We start from the raw sequence: 27,576 nt of genomic DNA, 5'->3' as shown, positions 1-27,576 counted from the left end.
TACAATCAATCAATCATTGTAAAGTGGACAAGTTAGTGGCACTTAGTGTATTCACAATGTTGGGCAGCTAAGACCTTTCTCTAGTTTCAAAACTTCTTCCTCCAAAAAGATACCTCTGGGCCGGGCCTGGTGGCCTGGTGGTTCAGTTCAGTGTGCTCCACTTCAGCAGCCCTGGTTCAGTTCCTGGGCGCAGACCTACACTGCTGGTCCGTCAGTGGCCATGCTGTAGTGGCGGCTCACGTACATACAAAAAGAGGAAGATTGCCGACAGATGTTATGTCAGGGTGAATCTTGCTCAGGAAAAAAAAAAATGAACGACCCACCTCATGCCTATTAAGAAATCACTCTCCATTTCCCATGTCCTCACATCTCCTGGTAACCACTGATGTGCTTTCTGTCCCTGTGGATTTGCCCACTCTAGATAAATCATGTAAAACTAACTATACACTATGCAACCTTCTGTGTCTGGCTTCTTTCACTTTGCATAACATTTCAAAGTTCACCCAAGTTGTAGCACATGTCAGAACTTCATTCCTTTTTATTCTTTTATTAAAAAATTTTTTTCTTTTCTTTTTTTTTTTAAAGATTGGCACCTGAGCTAACAACTGTTGCCAATCTTCTTTTTTTTTCCTGCTCCCCAAAGCCCCCCAGTACATAGTTGTATATTCTAGTTGTGAGTGCCTCTGGTTGTGGCATGTGCGACACCACCTCAGCATGGCCTGATGAGCAGTACCATGTCCACGCCCAGGATCCAAACCCACGAACCCTGGGCTGCCGAAGCGGAGTGTGCAAACTTAACCACCCAGCCACAGGGCGGCCCCGTGGTTTGCAGGTTTGAATCTACAAATATTTTACCTCCTTGGTTAAATTTGTTCCCAGGGATTTTATTTTTTGGATGCTCTGATAAATGGATTTTTTTTCCCCGAGGGAGACTGGCCCTGAGCTAACATCTGTTGCCAATCTTCCTCTTTTTGCCTGAGGAAGATTCACCCTGAGCCAACATCCATGCCAATCCTCCTCCATTTTGTATGTGGGTTGTCACCACAGCATGGTTGCTCAGGAGCGGTGCAGGTCCGTGCCTGGGAACTGAACCCTGGCCACCAAAGCAGAGTATGCCAAACTCAACCACTAGGCCACGGGGCTGGCCCCCAGGAATTGTTTTAATTTCCTTTTGGAATGCTCATTGCTGGTGTATAGAAATACGACTGAGTTTTCTCTTCATCTTGTACTCTGCAACCCTGCTGAATTTGTTGCTTAGCTCCAGTAGGGTTTTTTTGTGTGTGGATTCTGTGGGCTTTTCTGTCTATACAATCATGTCATCTGCAAATAAAGATAGCTTTATTTCTTCCTTTCCAAGTTAGATGCCTTTTCTTTCTTTTTCTTGGTTAATTGCTCTGGCTAGGACTTCCAGTAGAATGTTGAATATTAGTAGTGAAGGCAGGTGTTCTTGCCTTGTTCTTGATCTTAGAGGAAAAGCTTTGTCTTTAACCAATCAGTATGACGTAAACTGTGGCTCTCTCTGAGTTTTTCCTGCTTGAATTTTGCTGAGCTTCTTGGGTGTGTAGATTCATGTGTTCATCAAACTTGGAGAGTTTTCAACGATTTCTTCAAATATTTTTTTCTCCCCCTTTCTCTCTTCTGGGATTCTCATAGTACGTACGTTGGTATGGTGGATGGTGTCCCAAGGTCCCTTAGGTTCTGTTCACTTTTTTCCGTTTCTTTCTTTCTTTCCACTGATTAGCTTGGGTTATTTCAATTAGCCTATCTTCAAGTTCACTGATTCTTTCTGACGCCTGTTCAAATTTGCCGTTGAACCCCTATAGTGAATTTATTTCAGCTTTTGTACTTTTCCGCTCCAGAATTTCTATTTGGTTCCTTTTTTATAATTTCTCTTTTTTGATTTCCCAATTTGTTCATACAACATTATGAATTTTTAGTTCTTTGTCCATGGTTTCCATCAGCTCTTTGAGCATATTTAAGACAATTAATTTAAAGCCTTTGTCTAGTAAGTCCAAATTTTGAGCTTCCTCAGATGGAAACAGTTGATTTCCATCAATTTTTTTTCTTGTGAATGGCTCAGTTTCCTGTTCCTTTCTATGTTTTGTAATTTTTTGTTGACAACTAGATATTTGAATATTGCAGCATGGTAAGTCTGGACATCAGATTCTCCCCTCTTCCCAAGGACTGCTGTTTTTGCTTGATGAAGGCTGTAGTTGTTCTTTTCTTTAGCCACTTTTCCTAACTGTTTTTTGCAGAGACTCTATTTCTTGTTATGTGTGGTCACTGAAATCTGTTCCTTTAGTTTGTGTTCAGTTAATGTTTTGTCAGAGATTTCCTTAAATTCCTGGATCCAGTCAATTCTGCCTTTTTACATCTCCTCGACTCATGCTGCCAGGGAAGCTGCTTCAACTGCAGTGATTGAACTTTTGGAGGAAAAAGTCCCTCTTGTCCACCTTGGCTGCCTGCCACAGGACTGAATGATGGCGGATGGTAGCTGCTACATGAAATGCCAAAATTCACTGACATTTACCAGCCTTTCTTTATCAAGCACTTCCCTGGATGTTGCAAATGTTTGAGTAGATTCCACAGTTCCAAAATGGTTTATTAAGACAGTTCTTGCAAGCTCACTAGTTGATTTGGTGGGGGGGACCCATTCCTGGAGCTTCCTACTCTGCCATCTTCCATGACATCACTCCCTAAGTTTTCTATGTTGCACGGTTTTGAATTACAAATTCAATTTCTTTTAATAAACAAGCCTATTCGGGTTATCTGTTTCTTCTTTAGTAAATTTTGGTAGTTTGTGTATTTCAAGCAATTAGCCTATTTAATCTAAGTTGTCAAATTTATGAGCATAGAGTTTTTCATAGGATTCCTTTATTATCCTTTTAATGGGTATGGGTGTGGTAAAAGGCCTGAAATTAAGGTTCAATATTATGTGCTGCCTTGACATTTGGTTCAGTTGGGAAGGCCTGGAATGGCCTAACTTCAAGCACCACCCCCCCCGACCATTCTACTCCCATGACAAAGTCCCCCAGCCAAACAGCCCTCCTTATCAAACAGAGCAGGTGCAGTTCCTGCTCATCCCTGAGAAGATGGTGCAGTTCCTTGCCAGCCCATGGAATTATTCAAACAAGCCAATCACATTCTCCCGTGGGAACAAGGGGCCCCCAACTCTTGATACTACAAAGCCTGCTCCCTACAGCCCCCAGGGGTCACTCTGTTCCCAAGTGCAGCCCCATGTGGCCCTGTTTGGCCTGAAGTGTCCTCCTCCCTCAGGCCACGTGTGTATGTGACTAATAAACCACTGTCCATCTCATCAGTCCAGTGTCAGTGTTGTGTGTAGCCTTCCCCATACATATAGGGCTGGAATCCCTCCCTCACTAACGGAGTAAAAAGGCGAACAGAACAACAGAACTTGTCATGACATCCTGGCTTTCATTCCTGATAGTGGTCACTTGTGTCCTTTCTCTTTCCTTGGTCATTCTGGCTAATTTGTTGATTTTTTTCCCCAAAGAATCAGCTTTAATTTTTCCCCTCAATTGTATTTCTTTTTCCTATTTTATTGACAATTTGCTATGAGTTTAGTTTATTCTTCTAGTTTAAGGCAGAAACTTAGATGATTGATTTTAGGTCTTCTAATAGAAGCATCTAGTGCTATAAAATTCCCTATAAATACTATTTCAGCTGTATTTCACAAATTTGATGTATTTTCATTTTCATTCTGTTATAATTATTTCCTAATTCCCCTTGAAACTTTCTGCATGATGGGTTATTTCAAAATATGTATAATTTCCAAACATTTAAGAATTTAAAAAATGTTATTAATTTCTAATTTAATTCCCTAATTGTCAGAGAACATACTATGTATGATTTTAATTCTTTCAAGCTTGTAAGGTTTGTTTTATGACCTAGGATTTGGTCTACACTGGTGAATGCTCCATGTGCACTTGACATGAATGTGTATTCTGCTGTTGGATAGAGTGCTCTGTTAATGACAACTGAATTGGTCAAGTTGGTTGATGGTGTTGCTCAGTGACTTTGTATCCTTGCTGACTTTCTACGTGTTTTTACCTAGAGAACAATATCTAAATATAATGTGGATTGATCTGTTTCTTCCTTTAGTTCTATTGGTTTTGCTTCATTTATTCTGTTACGTCTTCTTAGAGAACTGATCTCTGTATCATTATGCAATGCCCTTCTTTATCCAGATGACCTGTGCTTGGAAGTCTGCTCTGCTTTCCTTTGATTGTGTTAGCATGATCTTTTTCACCATCCGTTTACTTTTAATTTATAAATGTCTTTATATTTAAAGTGGGTTTCTTGTAGACAACATGTAGTTGGGGCTTGTTTTATCTATTCTGATAATCTGTTTTTTAATTGATACATTTAAACCAATGAGGTTCAAAGTGACTACTAATATAGTTGGATTAATATCTACCACATTTGTTACTGTTTTCTATTTCTTGTCCTTGATTTTTGTTTGAAAATTATATGCCTAGGTATAGTGGTTTTTTTGGCATTTATTCTGCTTGGTGTTCTCTGAGCTTCCTGGATCTGTGGCTTGGTTTCTGACATTAATTTGGAGAAATTCTCAGTCATTATTGTTTCAAATATTTCTTCTGTTCCTTTCTTTCTTTTCCTTCTGGTCTTCCCATTACATGCATATTACACCTGTGTAGTCCCACAGGCCTTGCATATTCTGCTGTGTTTTTTTTCACTTTTGTTCTCTTTCCACTTCTGGAGGTTTCTATGGATACATCCAGAAGCACTGAGATTCTTTACTCAGCTGTGTCCACTATTAATAAGTCCATCAAAGACATTCTTCATTTCTATTACAGTGGGTTTTTTTTTTTTTAATCATTACCATGTCTTTGGGTTGGTCTTAGGATTTCCAACTCTCTGTTTCCCCTGCCCATCTGTTGTTGCATGCTGTCTACTTTATCCATTAGAGCCCTTAGCATATTAATCATAGTTGTTTTAAATTCCCAATCTGGTAACTCCAACCTCCCTGCCATTTCTAGTTCTGATGCTTGCTCTCTCTTCAAATTGTTTTTTTCCTTTTAGTTATGCCTTGTAATTTTTCTTGACAACTGGACATGATGTAGTGGGTGAAAGAACTGCAGTAAACAGGACTCTAGTGATGTGGTGGCAAGGTGTGGGGAGGGGAAGCACTGTACGTTGATGATCAGTCTCTTTTAGTGAGCCTGTGCCTCTGGACTGTGAGCTTCCCACGGGTCTCAGTTTTGTCCTCGCCCGTCAGGTGGGAGAAGATGGTTAGGCGGGCTGTTTCCCTTCCCCGGTCAGTTGGGCTCTGGTGACCCAGTTTTCCCAGAGGGCCGACCTCGTTCAGAACGCAGGACTCTGGCCTATTTCAAGATGGTTCCTTCCCATCCTCTGCTTTTTCTCCAGTATTTCCTGTGAGAACCAGGTTGAGCTCCTGTGAGGAAAACTCACAAAACTGTGGGGAACCCCTAGGACTGGGTCCCCCTGGAGTGTTTAACTGAATTGGCCCCCAGCAGTTCCTCAATCACTGCTCAGGCTTTCCTGGCCCAGCACTGGTCCTGTGATGGTCTCCACTCCTGCCTCCGCCTGTCTGACTCTCCCATCCTGGGGCAGCCGTTCACGCAGTGTCCTTACCACTCCTACAGATCCAAAGAGGAGTTGACTTTTCAGGCTGTTCAGCTGTTCACTGGTTAGGACAGAGTGGTGACTTCCAAGGTCGTTAATGTGGAACCTGAAACTAAAGTCCTGCTTCATTTATTTTGGGACTCTGTTGTTAGGACTGTCCTGTTCTTGGTGGGTTGAGGCTGCATCATTGTGCAATTTTCTCCTTTAGGTTTGGTAATGTTGCTTACTCTGCAGTCCACTTTATTTGACGTTGATACAGCCGCTCCCACTTTCTTTGGATGTGTTCGAATCCTTTTACTTCTAACCCAGGCATACCATTGAAAGTAAATTGGGTCAAAATTTTTAAATCTAATCTGACAATCTCTTTTACTTGGTGTGTTTAGACAATTTACATCTAATGTAATTATTGATATGATTCTACCATATTATTTTTCGCTTGTTTCCTTTGTCCCTCTTTGGTTTTTCTGTTCCCTGCCCTCTTTTGTATTATTTGAAAATGTTTTAGCATTCCATTTTAATTTTTTTCTATTGGCTTTTTCTTTATCTTTGTTAGGTATTATTATTAGTGATGACAATAATTATTACTAGTGGTTACAATACACAAAGCTCACTTTCCAGGCTACTTCAGAATTAGTTTTACCACTTCAAGTGAAATGCAGAGACCGTACACACCTTTGCCTCCCTCCCTCATACTGTAATTTGGTCAACATATACTACATTTACAAACACTGAAAGCCCTGAAGACAACGTTATAATTTTTACATTTAAAAGTCAGGCACATTTTAAAGAACTTGAGGAAGAATTAGTTTATTCTATTTGCCCAGATATTTACCATTTCTGCTGATCTCTTTCTTCATGCCTGCAGTTCTGAGATCCTCTCGGCTATTATCCACCTTCCACCTGGAGAACCTCCTTTCGCATTTCTTTCTGAGCAGCTCCACTGGTTAAGAATTCTGTTTCCCTTCACCTAAGAATACTTTTATTTCATCTGCATTTCTGATAGTTTTAATGGGTATAGGATTCTAGACTGAGTTACTTTCAGCCTTTAGAACTTTCCAGTCAAATGGGCTCTGTGGTTTCTGATGATAAATTGGTAGTTATTCAAATTGTTACTTTATATATGAGTCACTTTTCTTTGGCTGCTTTCAAGATAAAAAATCTTTAGTTTCAGCAGTCAATGGTGCGTCTTGATAAGGTTTTCTTTGAGGTTGTCTATTTGGGGTTTATTGAACTTTATCAGTCTTTAAATTTATATCTATTGCCAGATTTGGGACATTTTCAACCATTCTTTTTTTTTTTTTTTCCCCTTTCTCCCCAAAGCCCCCTGGTATATAGTTGTGTATTTTTAGTTGTGGGTCCTTCCAGTTGTGGCATGTGGGACACCACCTCAGCATGGCTTGATGAGCAGTGCCATGTCCACACCCAGGATCCAAACAGGCAAAACCCTGGGCCATCGAAGCAGAGCGTGCAAACTTAACCACTCAGCCACGGGGCCGGCCCCTCAACCGTTATTTCTTAAAAAAAGGGTTTTTTACAACGTCTTTCTTCTTTTGCTGGGAATCCATTAACACATTCGTTAGAGGTTTTTATACTGTCCCACTAGTCCCTGAGGCTTAGTTTGTTTCTGTTTCCAAACATTTTTCTGTCCATCCACTAAATTTCTCATTTTTTTTCTCCCCAAAGCCCCAGTACACAGTTGTATATCCCAGTTATAGGTCATTCTAGTTCTTCTGTGTGGGACGCCGCCACAGCGTGGCCTGATGAGCGGTGTGTAGGTCCATGTCCAAGAGCTGAACCCACGAACCGCAGGCCGCTGAAGTGGAGTGCGCGAACTTAACCACTCAGCTGTGGGGCCAGCTCTCATTTCAGTTATTTTTAAATTCTATACCTTGTAGTTCAAGAGCATCTGCCCTTCATGGAGTACAGCTGTAATAATTAGAGCTATAAAAAGCTCTAATGTTTTTCTGATTATGCTAACATATTAAAGTTGGCATGTTAATTTTCTTTTCTCTTTAGAGATTTCCCTGGCCCTTTGTTGAGAGTAATTCTGTATTGTATTCTGGACATTTTGCATATTATGACACTGAGGCCTATTAAAATCCCCTATAGGGGGCTGGCCCTGTGGCCAAGTGGTTAAGTTTGCGCGTATGCTCTGCTTCGGCGGCCCGGGGTTTTGCTGATTCAAGTCCTGGGTGCGGACACGGCACCGCTTGTCAGGCCATGCTGAGGCGGCACCCCACATCCCACAACTAGAAGGACCCACAACTAAAAATACACAACTATGTACTGAAAGGCTTTAGGAGAAAAAAGAATAAAATCTTAAAAAAAAAAATCCCCTATAGAATTTGCTTTAGCAAAGAAATAATCTGGCTGGGTTCAGACTGCAGTGCAGACCTGCCCTCTGGCTGTGGCTCTCATGTCCGTGACTCTCCCAGCCTGTGCAGTGCTGGTTGGGTCTACACTGTGTGTACTCCTGGGCCCAATCTATATGGTAGTTCAGTTAGTAAGGTCTCTGCTTCCTCAGATCAGTTCCAGGCACGTACTGCAGCTCAGGGTGAACCCAGGATGCCATCTATGGCTCTAGGGGCTCTTCCCCTAACTTCCTCTTTGCCATGATTTCTCTCACACTTTCTGCTTCCCAGGCACTTTTCCTGGTCCTTTGGCTGCAAAGCTCAGGTTCTTGCCTCCCTGAAGTGTTGCACACTCCCTGTGACCAGGTCTAGCTTGGGGCCAAAGCGGTGAGAGAAAAACAGAAGAAGTGACAGGGATCCTCCCCAGCCCCCCTCCCCCTCTTTGGACTGAAGATGCCCCATGTCCCAATTCCTCTTCTCAGAGTAAAGGGCTTGCTCCGAGGCCTCAGTTTCCCCAGGGCTGCTGCGCACAGGTGTGCAGCTTCACGACTTCCCCCACTGTCTCGGTCTCACACGGCCCCTTCCCAGTGCTCTGGCCACGGTGAGAGGGGAGAGGCTCTCTTCTCTTGGCTCTCCTGATGGTCTTCCTAATGCATGGTTCTGATACTGAGGTTGTCCTAGAGTCTATGCCAGGAAATACAAAAGGGAAAAAAGCCCCAGGAGAACATCACCATTTGTTCTTCCAGTTTTTATTCCCCTGCCCAAATCTGCCTGCTGTCTGTCTTTCAGAGGACTGAGATGGCTGCTTTATTCATTCTGTTGATGGTTGTTAGCTGTAACCACTGAGACACGCCACTGGGACCTCTGAAGGACACTTCTAAGATCAGGAGATTTATGCCCACAGGTTTAGTCATCTCATCAGAAGTCACCTGAGACCCATGTTCAAATCTAATTTTGTATTGCTGTAGACGTACACACAGAGGGGGAGCAACAGGTGTGTCGATCCAGCGCAGTATTCGACGACATCTACAGCCTGTGCAGGGCTGCAATCTAAGTCAGTATACACCATGAGTTCCCTCACCTCCCTCCGTTTAGGCCTGAACTTACTACAGCATGACCACATAGGTTCACAATATGCCCCCATGTGCTCGTTACAGAGGAAATGTGGCCCTAAATGTGGGCCTCCCTACAATAGTTAACAAGGCTTTTGCTGTATAAAAACCTCTTTCCAGAGCTGCTGAATTGTTTCCTGTATCTGAAGGCCTCCTCCCCTCAACATCTCTCTTTCTGGATAAAGGTAGGTTATTCTCTAGGTTAGCTGTCAACTCTCGGACTCGGTTTAAATTCAACAAGGTGAACAGAATGAATTACCTGAGTAGCTCTTCCTGAGACAGAACGGGGGAGTTAAGACCTAACACATCTTAAAGCATCTATTCATACAACATAGACAACAGATCTGGAAACACAGGCATGAAATGGTCTCAGTGCGCGATGAGCAGTTCTTTTACGCCAATGAGAACTGTTTTAAGTGAGGCGTCAGGGCAGGGAACAAAACACTCCATGGGAGCCCTTTGTCTGTGAACACTAAATCGTAGCTTCATTGAGCTCCCCAAAGGGCCTTGGCCATTGTTTTCAGTCCTCCTCCTTCCCTTTACTCCCCGGGGGAGCACTAAATGCTTTAGCAGCCTCAGGACTTCAGCAGTCCAGACCAGACTTTCGCGGCTGGACGAGCAGCGCTGCAGGGTGGGAACTTGAGCAGCCACGTGCCTCTTCAGACAAGATTTCCGTCTCACAGGAGGATGTGTCTCAAGTTGTCTGCAATGATCTTGATTCTTAGGTTGAGGGGCAAGTCTGCAGAAGAAATGGTAGTGACAACCACAACCTCAAAGTAAGTATTGAAACTCCAGTGTCAGAGATAAAAATCAGCAAGACTTTGTTACCACCGCCTGCAACCCCATCCTTTCCAGTGGTGGAACCTACTCTGCTGTCATGACGGCAGCCTCTTCGTACATCCACTCTGTGCGCCAGGCCTTTGGCATGCTCAGAAAAGAGCACACAATAAAAGAGCAAAAAAGAAATGCCTGCTTACATTTATCAAAATGACAATGATACTCTGTATTCAATTAAAATTAATAAAAATATTTTATTGAATTTCAGGTCTTGGTACTTTTAAAATTTCAAATTGTTGCACACAAATCACCACTATACTTTCTAGAATAGTGGAGGTTAGGACTTGAAGATTGTCACTTATCACCTTGTGTCACATAGCATAGAAATCCCAAGTCCTGGCCCCGCCCCACCCCTTCTGTGACTGCCGTCTGCTCTGTTGTTCTAGCGAGGGGCGTATCGAAGGAGCTACTGATGCGAGAGGAGGGTCATCCCCAAACCATGCACAGACACCTTGGAATGCACCATGTCACGTGGGTCGTATGTGAGTTTACCTTTTGTATTTTTGTTTGCTTCAGGGCAAAGCTGCTGAAATGAAGTTTCTAGTCCCTCGGGGTGCTCAGAAGTTTGGCGAAGGTCAAAGTAGAGACTCCTTGGAAGAAGACACTTGGGAGCTGCCAGTGGACTGCTGGGAGGGGGTCCAGGGCAACACGCCTGCTGACGTAGCACCAGGCATCAGGCAGGAGGCAGGGACACGAGCTCAGTGACTCCTGGTGTGTGGAGCGCCTTTGGGAATTCACAGCTGAATTGAAAAAACTTAAAAAAAAAAGTGATAGCTTGCTAATCCATGGTTTTTTCCTGCCATCTCCTTGATATTCTTAAATTTCTATGTGCCAATGAATGCGCCAACTGAATAAGGCAGTGAGAAGGGAAAAGGAAAGAGACACCCTCACCTGTGAAAAAGGCACACTCCAGCTGCTGACAGCAAAAAACTATTCTTTCCTCCTCTTTAAAATTTGAGAACTGGGTATTTTTCTTCTCTATCATCTCAGCAGAAATCCCTCCAGACCCATAAAGTCTAAGTTTCAGGCTCAGAAGTAATGAACCGATGGACTGGGCTTACGTGGGAGCATCTCCTCGAGTCTCTGGATGGTGAAGGTTCCCTGCTGTGTGGACATGTCTCCAGGAGGATGCACAGCGCGTTCCCACTGGGGTTGTCTGGTCCATTCACCTACCTAGAGCTCATGGGCAGGGGCTCGCGGCAGTCATGACCAACAGGTCCGCACCACTCAGTGGAGTGACCTGACCCCCCACACAGGACACAGCACAATCTGAATTATTTGCAAACTGCAAACCTTTTGAGTAAAAAGACAAATAAAAATATACATTCCAAGGTATCCGTAAAGTGCCTGGAAGATGGAGATTGCTGCCCTGAAGTGCTCTGATCCATCCGTGCTTCAGTCTGCGACCTAGATTTTGCTACTGTCACACAAATGGTCTCATTCACATGATGGTTTCATTTTTATTTTTTAAATGGCTGAGTTATAAATCCAGCTAGTGTGCAGTAATTTCATAATTTTTAATATGCATTATCTGCAATAACATTGTGACAGCTCCATACTGTGGATTGACACACAATACTTAGAACAGATTTATCATATTTGGTCTTTAGGTAAATAATAAATGTTTTAAAATTGCCTAAATATACCATTCTGAGCTGTTTCATTCCACCAGGAAAATACAGGTTTTTTTCCCTCTCTTAAAAAAAATTAAATACCAAAATAACTACATTTAAATAAATAACGTTATGATGATGACATTTAAAAATTCACAATAAGGCCAAAGCCCTCTTTCTGTTTGCACGGCTGCTCAGCCCTGACCCCTGGAACACTCTGGAAGGTGAGTGGTATTCTTCTGGAGGAGCGTGGGCTAAGGCCTGTGGGCCTCTCGCTTCTCCTTGTCTCACCTTTGTTTCCTTTCCTCTCGCTTTTATTTTTTGTAGGAGAGAAGTCAGCCTTAGTATGGGATTCAGTTCTGAAAGGGTGAAGGGAATTTCCTATTACAAATCAGAAAACGACCTGGATGGTTCCAATGCTTAACAGAGGGCACTTGCTTCCGAGCCCCTTGTGTTAACACGCAGCTTCTGCTCCACCCCAGCAGCTGCTCTCACCATCAGTGGGGCAAACGCAGTGTAGACAGCTGGTCGGGCGATGCCGAGAGCTGGTGAGGGCACCTAAAACAACAGACGTGCCCCAGAGACCTGTGACATTGGTTTGAAAGGGTGTGTGATAAAAGACTGAATCTTTTTCCAGACGAAAGAGTCGTAGTTCTGTCGGGAGACTTGCTTTACTTAGAGTCAACACAAAGAACAAACAACAAAAAGGAGCAAGAAAGAGAACCAGTTAAGTGCAGCTCCACAAGCCGCGAGGCCAGCAGGAGTCCGGAGTCCTTTCCATCGTGCTTCTGTGCAGCCTGCGGGTATCTGTCTGTCACCGTCCGTCACACTGAAATGGAGGTGGATTAAATTCATCTGGCACCTGCTCTAACAGGGACAATGCGCATGTCACCAAGTAGCTCCATCTGAACTTTAACAGGACAGACAAAAGTAAATCATTCCATAGGCTGAAAACAAACAACAAAAACAAACAAAACTACGTTGTTTCTTTTCCCCAAATGAAATCACACCAACGGTCCTGTGTGATTCCAAAATTTCCAGAGTAGAAATGGAGTGATCTGAAATGTCAAAGACCCCATTATTTTGTAAAGAAAGAAAGTACACCTCAAAATATTCTAATTCCACATGTGAACAACAAAATACTGTCTCATCTACCAGTGCCAGCCCCTCGGGTCCTCTGAGGGCGGCGGGGGCTCCTGCCCCATCCCCTCGTGGGGGCCCCGTCCCGGCAGATCCGCTTCGCACCAGGTGCCGTCCTCACTCAAGGACCGTGAGTCTTTACTCGGAGTTAAAAGCTGAGCGCAGGTGGGGAGACACTGCCAGAACCAGGTTTTGTTGCATGTGTTCTGTTTGGGTCTGATTTCTGTCTTTAAATTAAGGAGTTTTAAGGCCGCCTGGGTTTTGTGTTTTCAGTGCTGAGGTGAAGTCCAACCGCAGGGCCCTCTGCCCACCGAGAATGCGCTCTGAGCCTCGGTGAGAGGCAGTGTCTCCTTTTGGCACCACAGAGTTGATATTAAGGTAAGACAAGCTCTCCTGGTCACTAGTTCTGGATGCCCTTCTCCCTCACGGCTGCCGGCGGTGTGTCCACACTCAGGGCAATGACAATGCTTTCGCCATCCTCAGTCTTGACTCGCTTCAGCTCCGGCTGCTCTGACTGGTCACCATTCTGGCGCTTTGTGGGCAGAGAGGCCGACGCCGACGCGTGTGTCGCCAGCATGTGCAGGGGACTTGCCGCTGCTGCAGAGAGACAGTGAGTCAGACCCCAGACTCCAGGGTGAACCCTCGTCCCCTGTCAGGCCCCCACTGGCTCCACGCTCTGCCCAGAGGGCCAGCTTCTCTGTGTGACCCTGCATGGCCTACAGTGGCCAAGGGCACCAGGGCCTGGATTGGGCCCCTGGAGACAAGACACCTTGCAGCAAGTTAACTGTGTGATCACTGGGTGTTTTGATTAACAGTTGGCATCTTTTTTCTTAGTTCAAATGTTGTGCTATCTTGACAGAACCCCAGTGGAAACTGGGGTCAGGGTCAGGGAAAGGGGGCATAGACAGCCGACGGCTTTACTGATGAGGCAAAGGGGCTGCCACCAGCGTTCTCCCCCACGCAGTGGCTCCTCACCCCTGACTTCCATGCTGATGCTCTCGGATCACCTCACACAAGAGGAGGGGAGCAGGGCACACGGCTCGGGCTAACCACGAACTGCAACAAGAGCTTGTCTGCGCCTGTTTCTCTCTATGGAGTTTACAAGCAGATATGTGCCCACGAGCCCCTGGGCTGGCTTCCTGGCTTCTCTTTGGCCCCATCTCCCCTGCCAAACCCTTCCTCTCTCAGGTCTTCATCATGGAGGGACCCTCCCTCCTCGTGGGCTTACGTGGGACTTTACCAGCTGGGCACAAGGGCCTCTACCACTCCCACCTTCACCTGTCCCATGCTCTGCACAACCAGGCAAATTCCAGGAGATGAACAAAAGAAGGGTCAGACTACATCAAGATAGTGCCACTTCCTCAAAGTGAGAAGGCAGGAGTAGGCTGGAGAGGAGGCCTGGAGCCACTCCACACAGGCTCAAGGAGAGGGGTCCTAGGAGGCACAGCATGCTACATGACCCGCCCACATGACCTGGAGAAGCTGCATCCTATCCAGGGAGACTGTGCGCTCCCATCCCATCCCCTCGTGCCCTGAGGGAGGTTTAGGACCAAGAGATGGCCTGATGGGAGTCTTACCCACAGAGAAAGATGTACGTGCACAAAAGAAGCCTGGAACAGCAACCCTTGTCTCCTGAACATGCCTGAGTCCCTTGGTCTGACACAGACGCTGTCCCGCCACACTGATCTTACTAAATTAGATGTTAATGCTGTTGCTGGTGGAAGTCATAAATAGGTTTGCTTTGTGTGCTGCCTAAGAGTTTTCAGCATGAGTTTACACCAAGCTTTACAACTCTAGGTATTTTCATTTTAATACACTGCTTTGGCTGCCACAAGGGAACTGCAGAATTTCCTCCCAAGAAATGGAACTTGAAGCTAAGTAAAGAGATGACGCAGGGTATGCAAAATGAGAGAAACGTGAAGTCACGAGACACCCTCTGAGCTCCAATCCTGCTACGAGGCCAGTGCCTCCATCCTCATCTCCAGATTCAACGCCAGCCCAGAGTCCCAGTATGCTTTTGTGCAGGGACCTAAAATTCACGTGGCTCAATTACACCTCACTAAAGCTGAATGAAAAATCGCATGGCAATGCAAAGGACCTAGAATGGCCACAACAGTTTATAGAAAAGAACCGAATGCAGGACGGACACAGCCTGACCTCAAGACTTTTTATAAAGGCACAGCAACAAGGACGTGAGGCGCTGTCACGGATGGCACACAGATTCAGGGAAGAGAAAGAAGCACTGGGAACAGACCGTCTGTCTATGATCAAGTGACTTTGGACTCAAGTGTCAGGGGAATTCAGTGGAGAGAGGAGAGTCTTTTCCACAACTGGGGCTGGAACAACTGAACACCAATTAAAGAAAAAAGAACCTTGGTCCTTACTTACTTTATACAAAATTTCACTCAAAATGGGTCACAGACCTAAATCTAAGAGCTAAAACTGTAAAATTCCTAAAACAAAGGATAAAATCTTAGCGACCTTGGGTTTGAGAAAGATCTTTTACGTAAACTATGGGGAGGAAAAGGGGCAGAAACTCTATAGAAAAAATTGACAAACTACACTTAATAAAAATGTAAATATTTTGCTCTTCAAAAGGCATTATTAATGAAAACAAAAAGCCATCCACAGACTGGGAGAAAATATTTGCAGACTATACATCTGACAGAAGACTTGTATCTAGAATATGAAAGAACTCATAACTCAGTCAAAAGGAAACAACTCTTTTTTTTTCTTCCCCAAAGCCCCAGTACATGACTGCATGTGCTAGTTGTAAGCTGTCCTACTACTTCTCTGTGAGCCGCCACCACAGCACAGCTACCGAGACAGGTGGTGTGGCTCCTCCACCAGGAAGGGCACCTGGGCTGCCGAAGTGGTGAGTACCAAACTTCAACCACTAAGGCCATCAGGGCTGGCTCAACAACTCAATTTTTAAAATGGGCAAAAGATCTGAACAGACATTTCAGCAAAGACATTCAGACGTAAAATAAGCACACAGTAGGATGCTCAACATCAGGAATCATTAAGAAAATACAAATTGAAGCCAATAAAAAAAAACTAGAAGAGCTAAACAAAGACTGGCCACACCAAATGCTGGGGAGGATATGGTACCACTGGAGCTTTCGTCCATGGCTGGTGAGAATGGAAAACGGTATAACCACTGAAAAATGATTTTGCAGTTTCTTAAAAAATTCTATATCTACCATATGACTCAGCCATTCTACTCTTAGATATTTACCCAAGAGAAGTGAGAGCATTTGTCCACTGGAAATAAATTAAAGAACAAAGTGGGTAGACATGAAGAAAAAGCTAAGAAAGTGACAATGGGATTATGCTCTCTCCTGCTCCAGGCCTCACTCTCCATGCAGGTCCTTCTGTTCTCTGTCTCTACCTAGAACCTGGCAGGAGGGGCTGCTGGCCTCTTGGGTGCATGGTTCCCAGTGGCTATGAGACCCAGCAAGGACGTCCCTTGGGAAGGAGGAGAACTGCCAGTCCTATCAGTGCCCTGAGACGGGGCACCCAAGTCCTGATTTCATCGTCAAGCCTTCCCCAAACCAAATATGGGAAACACGGCCGGGGAAGCAGAGCTGATGAAGAGGCAAGACAGAAGGATGGAGCCACCATGGCTGCCCTAGTAAGTAGGGAGAGAGGGCATGAAAAAGGAGTCAAGCTCTAGAAGACAAGCTGGCAACACAACCCCAGGGCTGCACAACCCGACTGACCTTTCAACCCACCCTGAAGAAAATCAGGGCTACCCCTTAGTGACTGGTGACTCAGTGCCTCCAGGAAGGTGCAGAGGAGCACGGAGCTGGGATGGGGAGAGGGTGTCACCCCCTGAAGAGCTCCTTCCCAGTGCCCCGCCTGTGAGGATATGCAGTGGCCGCTGCACACCCTGCTCGGCTAATGGAATGGCGTGGGGCCACCAGGATGAGCCACCAGCCCAGGAAGGAATTCTGCAACTTAGACCAACCTTTCCTGTGCCATGACTCTGAAAAACATCAAGTTGTGGGACTCTTTGGACCACTTTCCATCTGCTCTTTCCCACACTCACAGGGACCTCAGGCATCGCTGCCATGTTGCACAGTCATGAGACAACACCTGTCCAACTTGATTCTCACTGGACTAGCTATGGACAGGAGAGACCTTTCAGATCCTGGCCACCTGGGTGACCACAAAGGAGTGGCCTTGACTTCATCTGCTTCATCTACCAGGCCTGTCCTGACACTGGCTTCATACTCACTGAGGCCCCTCATGCGAGACACAAGGGGTCAGAGAGAACATCCTTTTGGGCAGCCAGGCCTGAAGGGGGCTTTGGAGGCCAAGGTCCTCCCAAACATAAGACCAGCCCAAGCGCTGATGCCAGATACCCCGGAGAGCTGTTAAGCCTCCAGCCTTGAAAGGACAGGTCCCCTGACCTAATGTGGCTCTGCGCACAGCCATGCCTTCAAGGAACAAGGGCACCCGTGGCTGGACCCTGGTTAACGTGGGGCTGATGATTCCATCTCCACTGTGTGTTCACTCATCTGTTCCTTCATTCATTCACTGAAGAGTAAGTGCTGTGTCCCCCTTATGAATAAGGGCCTGTGTGGGTGCTGGGGCAGTGCTGACATGGAGCCTGCGGTCTTCCAGCCGGACAGACACACCACACTTCTGATTATACTCTCTCAGCCCTGTGGCACATGGCGGAGATACACAGAGAACCATGGCCTAGTTGGAGGAGACGCCTCACAAAATTCTGGCTTACATCAATGTTACTTCAGGCTGTGAAGCTGTTGTAGAGTCAGAGCAGAATGTGAAGGTTAACAGTCGGCCGGGGGCAAAGGATCAAAGCCTGAAAACCGGTCTGAATGGAAGAATGGGACAGCATGGTGGGGACAGGGCAGCAGAGAGTAGTACCTGCCTGTCCAGGAGGAAGGATCTGGGGACAAGGCTACGCTCCAGCAAATAGAGCATCACTTTGGTTCCTCAGCCATGCTGAGCACTGTCTCCCGCTAACGGTGACGTGCAAACCCTTAAGGAAGGAGACAGAAAGAAAATGAAACAACCAGGGCAGGAAGGAAGATGCGGAGCAGGACAGGTTTCAGCATGAAGAGGTGGCAAATGCAGCTGAGAGGACGCTCCAGGCCACATGGAACAGATGGGACACTGGCTAAGCACAGTGTTGGCCCAAAATTCCAAATGCTATCAAATGACAGAAAGCAGTTTAAAAAGGTCACATAACCATAAGCATGCTAGTGAACCAGACGTGTGCATGAGTCTTGGAAGCGGAAAGCAGCCAGATCTGTGACCAAGAAGCCAGAGCCGAGAGCCACCTTGCAGCTGGACTCCTTCCACCTCTCCATTCCCCGTGAGCACTGGGGGCCGAGGGCCATAGAAGGGTCACCCAAAATGCCGGACTTTCTTCCGTGTACCTTTTAAACAGAAGCGGCCCATGCCCTCCCCACACTGGAGGCAGCAGTACCTGCAGCTCAGGGCAGCGCTGTCCTGAGCATAAGCTGGGTGCATGCCTGGGGCAACAGACTTCCTTTCCCAAAAGTGAGAGGGCGGTTGTGATGACGTGTGCACGCTGCTCCATGCAGCCCTCTAAGAAACCACACAAAGCCCCCTGGGAAGGCCAAGCAGGCCCCTGGGGAAGCAGAAGAGGGCACAGTCTTCTCCATCAGGATGCTCAGCCCTCAGACACACAGTGCGTCAGCAGGCAGATGCAACTGCAGAGGCACCTTCCAAGGGTATGCCAGCGCTGTCCTGACTCCTCTCACCCCCCACCCATGCACCAGCGTGGTCTACATGCACAGGCAGGGTCCTTCCTCTGCCTGAAGCATGTTACTCCCTGCCCTCTCCCAGTGCATCCTCCACCATGGCTCACAGGCCCCTGCGTCCCACAGCAGCCTCCTCACGACTGTGAACATCCCTGCAATGGTCATCTTGTGCTCAGATGCTCACTGGTCTCTGATGCCACTCGCTTGCCACATCTCCCACATCACTGGCCCCTGGCCCTGCACTTCTCCTAGCCAACTGACTGTCCTGTTCAGTTTCCTATCTGTGTCCTGTGATACGCTCTCCACGAGGGCAGGGACTCTGCTCCCATCTGGGAACAACACATGGACACATTTCCTGCTACGGCCCAGCACCACCTGCTCCTAAGAAATGCCTGACACAGACATGAGTGACTCAGTGCCCAGAGCTGGGCAACGCGAGACAGGAGACCAGCTTAGGAGGGCCGAGCCTCTGTCCCAGGGGAAAGACAGGGTGGGGTTCCCTAACCGATCAAGACACACCTTGGTTTATGTGTGTTTCTGGTTAAAGACAATTTATTTCCTCTATACTAGTGCTTCATTAACACTGAACTCATGCCTGCAGGAAGCTCAGCTAACAGTCAAGTCTTCCCAGATGACACTTCACAGCCTCCTGTGCCTGAGCACTAAGGCTTTGCAGTACTATGCTTGGGGGTCATTTTAAATGGCAAAATCACCAACAAACAGCACAAAACATGAAAAAGTAGCAGTGACAGACTGAGAAAAGGATGCATGTTCACAGTACAAGAGCTGAAACTAGGAGGAGGAACATCCCTGTGTCCCACCTCAGCTGGGAAGCAGCAGGTCCAACTCAAACGTTTTGTTGCTCTGCACATGCCCACAAATGACTGGGAAAACGCAGAGTACTGATTTGGGAGTTACAAATAAATTTCAGTGAGCAGGCGAAACTTGCAAATATAAAGAATCCACAAATACTGAGGATCAACTGTGTAAGATCAGCTCCCAGAAGTCCCACAGAATGTCAGCCTCAGATGGGTGGGTGCCACAGATGCAGAGCTGCCCAAGGCTACACAGCAGCAGGGGGTGGAGGCAGAATGAAGCCCTGGGGCAGGGGTGGGATAACGACAGCACCCCCTCAGAACAGATGGTTCTGCCTTACTTGGTGAACCCATGTGAGCCTGAGCCGAGCCCCTGGAAGTTCCCAGTAGCAATTCCCTGCACACCAGCCCCGGGGATGCACAGCGCAAAAGGCTGTGCTGGTCGAGTGGGTACTCTGCTTGCTCCAACTACAGCCCTGCAACTGATTCCTGAAGGAGGTTGGGGTGTAAACAGGAATGTTGGGCTAAGTCAACAGAGCACCCCATGCAGGTACGAAGATGTGGGCCACCCCCAACTGTCACATCCAGCCCCACAAAATCCTTTTGCCTCCTTAACCCAGAAAAAAAGCATCCAACACAATTCAACACCCTTTCATGATAAAACTACTCACCAGGGGCCGGCCCCGTGGCCGAGTGGTTAAGTTCGCCCGCTCCGCTGCAGGCGGCCCAGTGTTTCGTCAGTTCGAATCCTGGGCACGGACATGGCATCGCTCTGAGCCACACTGAGGCGGCGTCCCACGTGCCACAACTAGAAGGACCCACAACTAAGAATATACAATTATGTACTGGTGGGCTTTGGGGAGAAAAAGGAAAAAAATAAAATCCGTAAAAAAAAAACAAAAAAAACCTACTCACCAAACCAGGAAAGAAGGAAAATGCCTCAACATATAACAAAGTCCATCTCTGACAAGCCCACAGCTCACATCAGCCTCAAGTGAAAGACTGGCTGCTTCCCCCTCAGACGGAGAACAAGACGAGGACGCCTGCTCTCCCCACTGCTACTGGACTCCGCATTGGCGGGCCTTGCTATGGAAGGCACCCACATGGGGACGGAAGCGAGACTCTGCTGGCAGATGGCATGTTTCTTATAGAGAGGAAATCCTGATAAATCCACATACAAAAACGCCCAAACCATAATAAATGAATTTAGCAAAGTTGCAGGGGACAAGATCAACACGCAAAAATCAGTTGCATTTCTATACAACAGAAATGAACAATGTAAAAAGGAAGGTAAGAAAATAATTCCATTTAGAAAAAAGAATAAAATAGAAAGAAATATGACCAAGACTTAAATGCTTCAAGATCTATATAGTGAAAACTATAAAGCAGTGTTGAAAGAATTTAACGAAGACCTAAGTAAACAGGAAGACATCCCACGCTCACAGGTCAGGAGACTTCACACGGTTAAGACGGGGCCCACAGACGGCTGCGACCCCTACCAAAGCCCCAAACGCCTTTTTGCAGAAACGGGAAAGCTGATTCTAAAAGTCACATGGAGTTGCAAGGTATACAGAATAGCCAAAACAATCTTTAAAAAGAGGAACATAGTTGGAGGACTCACACTTCTTGGAATCAAAACTTCCTACAAAGCTACAGTAATCAAAATAGTGCGGTTTTGGTATAAGAACAGACGTGAAGATCAATGAAACAGAACTGAGAGAAATAAATCCAACAGAGGTCAAGTGGTTTCCAACAAAGATGCCAAGACCATTCAATGTGGAAAGAACAGTCTCCTCAACACATGGTGGCAGGATAATTGGATATCCACACGCAAAAGGACGAAGTCAGGCCCTGACATCACATTATACACAAAAATTAACTCAAAATGGATCAAAGACCTAAACATAAGAGCTAAAACTCTAAAACTCTTAGTAAAAGAAACATAGGGGTAAGTCTTCATGACTTCAGGTTTGGCAATGGATTCTTAGACATGACACCAAAGCATAAAAAACAAAAGGGAAAACAGGTAAACTGAACTTCATCAAAGTTAAAAATTTTTGTGAATTAAAGACACTATCAAGAAAGTGAAAAGACAAACCTACTGAATGGGAGAAAATATTTACAAATCATGTATCTGATCAGGACCCAGTATCCAGAATATATAAAGAGTTCCTACAACTCAACAACAAAAAGACAAATGACCTAATTAAAAAATAGACAAAGGACTTAAATAGACATTTCTTCAAAGAAGATACACAAATAGCCAATATACACATGAAAAAAACATTCAACACTATTAGTCATGAGGGAAATGAAAATCAAAACCAGAGTAAGTTATCATTTCACACCCATTAAGATGGCCACGATCAAAAAAAACCTGGAAAATAAGTGTAGGTGAGGATGTGGATAACTCAGAACTCTCATAGACCATTGGTGGGAACATAAAATGTTGCAGCCACTGTGGAAAACAGTTCAGTGGTTCCTCAATAAATTAAACACTGAATTACCATATGACTCAGCAATTTCATTTCTAGGTATATACCTAAAAGAAATGAAAACAAAGACTCGAACAAATACTTGTACACGAATGTTCACAGCAGCACTATTCACAATAGCCAGAAAGCACAAACAACCCGAATGTCCATCAACCAATTAATGAATGAATAAACAAAACGGAAACATAGGGGCTGGCCCCGTAGCCAAGTGGTTAAGTTTGAGTGCTCTGCTGCAGCGGCCCAGGGTTTTGCCAGTTCGGATCCTGGGCATGGACATGGCACCGCTCATCAGGCCATGTTGAGGCGGCGTCCCACATGCCACAACTAAGATACACAACTATGTACAGGGGAGATTTGGGGAGATAAAGCAGGGGGAGAAAAAAAGGAAACATATTCAGCCATGAAAAGAAATGATGTACTGACACACTACAACATGGATGAACCTTGAAACATAATGCTAAGCAAAAGAGGGTAGATATGAAAGGCCACGTATATATCATATAATTCCGTTTATAGGAAATATGCCGTATAGCTAAATCCACTGAGACAGAAAGCAGATCAGTCGTTAACGGGTTGGGGTAAGTGGGGAGTGACTGCTAACAGGTACGAGGCTTCCTTTTGGGGTGATGAGAATGCTTTTGAACTAGTTAGAGGTGATGTTTTTCAAAACATTGTGAATGTACTTAATGCCACTAGATTGTACTATTTTAAAATAGTAACCTTTATGTAGATTTCACCACACACACACACAAAAAAGAAAAAAGCAGAACTATTTGAACCCTAAGGAGACAGTGAGTATAAAAGAATTATTGTTGGGGCTGGCCTGGTGGTGCAGCGGTTAAGTGCACATGTTCCGCTTTGGCAGCCCAGGGTTCACCGGTTTGGATCCCGGGTGTGGACATGGCACCACTTGGCAAGCCATGCTGTGGCAGGCGTCCCACATACAAAGTAGAGGAAGATGGGCACAGATGCACAGTCTTCCTCAGCAAAAAGAGGAGGATTGGCAGCAGATATTAGCTCAGGGCTAATCTTCCTCAAAAAAAAAAAAAAAAAAGAATTATTGTTAATTTTAAAAATTAATATGGTATGGTATGATAATAATGGTACTGTGCTTATATATTAAAAGAGAGTCCTTATCTCCTAGAGGTGCATGCTGAAATATTAACAGATGAAGTAACATTATGTCTGGATCTGGATGGGGAGCAGATGGAGAAAAACGGAATAAGACTGGCTGTGAGTTAATTTCCAGAATGTCTGATATTTTCAATTTACAACAAAAATATTAAAGCTTCTGATTTTCAAAGTTCATTAATAACAGGTACTGCTTTCCTTTCTCAAGAGTGACTTTCAAGGGTGACGGAGGTCAGAGTTAGGTCATGCAGCATCCCAGCACCACCTGACACTGTTTCCAGGAAAACCATGTCCAGAGCCTCCACTTGCCACGTCATCTTTCTTAAAGCTCACCTGCCATCTCCTCCTCTTTCTCCACAGCCTCTCTCACCCACTCAGCTGGGCGCTGCCTTTGGGGATGAAAACACTGGGATAGAGCACGGAACACTGGAACAGCTGCAATGGCCAGTGACGTGACCCCGAGTTATCACTGACTGGATAATAAATCCTTTTCCAAGCCAAGTGATTTCTAAGTAAAAGACTGCAATCAAGTTGAAGGAAAACTAATCAAATTTCCCACTAACAGATAATTTAAAATAGTTTTTGCTAAAAGGTGACTGCAACTAGGACTTTCAGCATTTCTTCCAGTCTCCCTTCTAGGTAGGAACAAGGTCTGAGGGCTGATGCAGTAATGCCTACAGCAGTGATTTCAAGGATAACAGATAATTGTGTGCTTTTCTTTAAAGCCCTGAAATATTAGGAAATGCATCTTTAATACAATTTTAATATTTGATTTTATGAGAATTACATTTTTGCTTTTGCTCAATTCTGTAGTAAAAACAACTGATAAATCAATCCTTATAGTCACAAACAATTAAATCTGTAATATTTTAATATTTTTTTGTTGCAGAAAAAAACATGCTCAGTAAGACTTCCAAGAATAAGTCTATGGCATTAGTATGAAATCAGCAGGAGGTAGGAATGTGTGAGACTGAACTACAACAGCAGGACAGCCTGTCTGTCTGCGTGTTTATACGTGGGTAAGAGCATCAAACTAGGGCAGTATTCAGAGCCAGTAGCACGTGCAAAAGAATGAAGTAAAAGTTTTGTTTTTTTTTAATTGTAAGACATCAATATTTTTAGTAGGGGAAAATTTAATCCCTTGTTTATTAAATTTATCATGAAAAATTTCAGATAGCAACTTAAACATGTGAAAGGGATACAGATTTTTTCAAACTCTTTCCAACAGACAGGTGGACATAAAAGGCCCCTGACCTGCACCAGCGGTTCTCAGACTACCTGGAATGTGCCAGAAATGCACATTCTTGGGCCCCAGGCCAGACCTGCTCAGTCAGGGATTCTGAGAGGGAGCCCTCGAGTGATTCTGAGGCATATGACATCTGGGAATCACTGGCCCACACCATGGCTTAAGACTAGGAAGAACGACACTGACCAGAAACGGACCATCCATCTCTCAGTGCCACCTGCTTCCAGCCGCACGTATCAAGACCATCCACGACGACGAAGTGGTTCAGACACAAAAGGAGAACAAGGCCCACACTACTCGTACTTGCTTAGGAGACACAGGGCTTGAGGAGCAAAGCATTTTAAATGGGCAACTGACTGCAAATTTCTCAATTTAGCCACACGGTGTGTGTTAGCTATTACTTAAAAACAAAAAACTCTCAGGAAGTTAGTCTTCCCCAAAAGAAGATCCAAATCTTGCTCTGCCATTAAATTTGGGGAGCGGCAGGGCGGGAGCCTGAATCACACGAGGTAATGCACGTCTTGCGGACCCCCGTTCCTTAAACAGCTCAGTGAGGATTTGGAAGTCAACGGAATGAAGTCTTCTGTTCCCTACCCTCTTTCAAAGAAAGGGTTGATGCCACAGAGAGCTGGTTTTGGCCGGCAGCTTCTGATTTTACTGCTTGAGGCCCTGCAGGTCCTGGGATTGGGCCAATGCAGCAACGCGATGGCCCACACATGCGGACAACAGCACTCCAGAGGCCGGGGCGGGGGCCCTCAGCTAAAACGACTGGATGCCAGCCCCAGGACCCACACACTCGAGCTGACTGCACAGCCAGCCAGGACTCTCCTGCTCACACTGCTTCACGGGGCTGGGTAGGGGAGGTTCTCTCCCTGTTCGTCTAAAAGCCAAGCTCCCTCAATCTGTTCCATCTTCTCTACTCATCTACATCAGAACATTCGTGGAGAGCTACGTGCACAGGGCTCCAAAGGACTTTCAGAGCGAAGAGCACGGAAGAGCAGTTTTCTCTCCTTCCACCGTCAGACACACTCTCGAGCACATCACCACTCCCAGGGGAGAGCACCGTCACTGGATGGGTCAGCTGTGACACCATTCCTAGGGGACATTTCAGAAATCAGGTTCCACCACCCAAACCTCAGGTTGCTTTAGGCCACACCCAGGTATCTATAAAAGGCAGGGATATTTGTCTCTCTCTAGGTATTTAGAAATGCTTATCTCTTTCCAGATGGCTCCTCTAATGGGAACCCCAGGAGAGCCCATTCCCACAACTGCTTCCTCGGTGTCCTACAGCTGAGAAATACAAACATTCCCTCAGACAAAAAATTAAAGTTGTAACAATCGGAATCAAAACACTGAACACCACCCTTCATAAAAAGGGGAGCCAAGGATCTTGGCTCTCAGTACGAGCGCCCAGTTACCCGTGAGGACACTGCTTACCACTGTTCACCTGGCCGTGGATGGCGGCGGGGATGGGCACCACATGAGTCCCGTTCTGCGTGACAGTTTTTATGGGTAGCTGGTGCTGACCTAGAGGTGCCTGCTGCACTATGGTGACCGTCTGGACAGGGGTGGCCTGTGATGTCTGAATGATCCGGCTAGCAGCACCTAGCGTGGCATGGCTAATCGCAGGAATAGGTTCTACTTTCACTGAAATTAAAAAAAAAGTAAAAAAGAAGAAATGACACCACCTAATATTACTAGAAAGCTTATAGAAATCTCACCAGTTTAAAATAAAATAATCGGGTGGCTAGCAGATCTGCTCTAAAACCAGGCTAAGTAACATGTTAGGGAGGAGTTGGGATGAACAGGTCTGCTGGGTTTCTAAGAGCTTGAAAAGCCGCCTGAAGCACGTGCTTCCGCTGCTCACCTTTTACTTCTCTGTGATCTCCATTCTCTTGCGGCTCTGCCTTAGGAGGGGCCAGCACAGCTGCCTGAGTGACCACGGTCTGCCCGGCAACAGTGTATGTGTTTGCTGGGGCCAGTCCGCCCACGCTGGTGACAGACACTGCTGGGATCTGGTGGACAACGTGAACTGTCTGCACGACGGGCTGCTGGGAGGTCGAGGTGGTCACAGGGGCGGCAACAGCGTAGGTGACGGGCTTGATCGTCGGAGGCAGCTGCCGTTGCACAGCGATTAAAACGGGCTGACTAGACAGAGGTGAGCCTGCCAAGGATGAGGAGGAGGGGAGCAGAAATGAGGCTTCGAGTCCCATGTTCCTCCAACCAGAGTTTCCCTGAACCAAATAGCTACAAACACTCACCAACCACACACAGGCTAGTTTAACAAAACAGGACACAGTCCCCTGCTACCTTGTAATGGTAAAGTCACTCATGATGAGAGAAATGTATTTTAATGGGGCTATTTAATTTGTAAAAGGCTAAAAATGCCATCTGCTCCATCAGATTTCTTACAGTACCTCTTCCCACAGTTCTTTCCTCATGAAAAAGAAAACGTCAACATAGGATATGGGAACAAGCTGCCCACGGAGGCTCAAACGAGGGGGCCACACTCCCCTGGGATCAGTGTTCATCTTACAATGGGTGCAAGAGACCTGGAAAGTTCAGAGACAGAGTTGGGCCTTTAAAAGCTCTGCCAACCAACCTCTACTCTTTTTCGTTTGGGCTTGGAGTAAGGAAGACACACCAATGGCAGGAGCTACAGATAGGGCGGGGCTGGGGGGTTGGCTAGCGTGGCCAGGAATTCCAATATATCAAAAAGCACATTTTGCCAACCAACTAGGAACCATAATAGAATTAGTTTGGATACATTTTCACACTACATATTTTTAAAAGAAACTCCCCAGGGCGCACATTTTTATCCCACATTGTGACTTTATAAGTAAACTGTGAAATGCTCATCTATTCATTAAATGGACATTATTTTTGCCGCCAATCAATGTCTAGTTTACCTAATTTATCTTATCTCTTTTTGGGAGAAGTCTTTGTCATGGATTTTTCAATGATAAAGCAACTAAATGAAAAACATGTTAATTCTAAATTATTTCAGGTATCTACACACTGTCACATAAAAGAATGTTCACTGATTTTCTTAAACATTCACAGTGCTATTACTTTTTCAGAGCCTAAACACTCAGGTACTGAGCAGAAATTTCAGGTACAAGGTATGAAGGAACAAGGCCTCTTGCTGTTTCGTTTCTGACATGCCCCGCTCACGCGCCCCTGACCGCCCCTCGCCCACACACTCGCCCTCTGGCGTCTCACCTGGTGCGCTCTGGGCAAACCGAGCCTCCTGGATGACGGCCAGTTTGGGCTGTGAGGCGCCAGCCTCGGGCTCCAGGGGGGCCGGTGAACCTTCCCTCGACAGGCTCTCAGGGGTCTGGGCGCCACTGGAGTGAGCAGACAGCACTCCAGCGTGATTGGGAGAGGCTGGGGCACTTCTGTGTTACCAAAAAGAAGACAGTGGATTTACACAGGTAAAGCACTCACAA

At 45.8% G+C, this 27,576-nt stretch overlaps 1 protein-coding gene across 1 annotated transcript in view; it reads right to left on the bottom strand.

The window, feature by feature from the left end:
- Positions 1-11,430: 11,430 nt before the first annotated feature.
- FOXK2 (forkhead box K2) overlaps positions 11,431-27,576 on the bottom strand; it is a 77,550-nt gene continuing 61,404 nt past the window's right edge. The window contains exons 6-9 of the mRNA XM_044745979.2: positions 27,350-27,525; positions 25,995-26,291; positions 25,565-25,774; positions 11,431-13,278 (exon numbers count right to left, since the gene is read on the bottom strand). Of these exons, the coding sequence (XP_044601914.2) occupies positions 13,082-13,278; positions 25,565-25,774; positions 25,995-26,291; positions 27,350-27,525 (880 nt within the window). The 3' untranslated portion in view covers positions 11,431-13,081. The remainder of the gene's footprint in view (positions 13,279-25,564; positions 25,775-25,994; positions 26,292-27,349; positions 27,526-27,576) is intronic.

This window comes from Equus asinus, chromosome 13, assembly GCF_041296235.1.
Source record: "Equus asinus isolate D_3611 breed Donkey chromosome 13, EquAss-T2T_v2, whole genome shotgun sequence".
NCBI classification, from domain to species: domain Eukaryota; kingdom Metazoa; phylum Chordata; class Mammalia; order Perissodactyla; family Equidae; genus Equus; species Equus asinus.
This window is presented reverse-complemented; position numbering and strand designations above follow the sequence as displayed.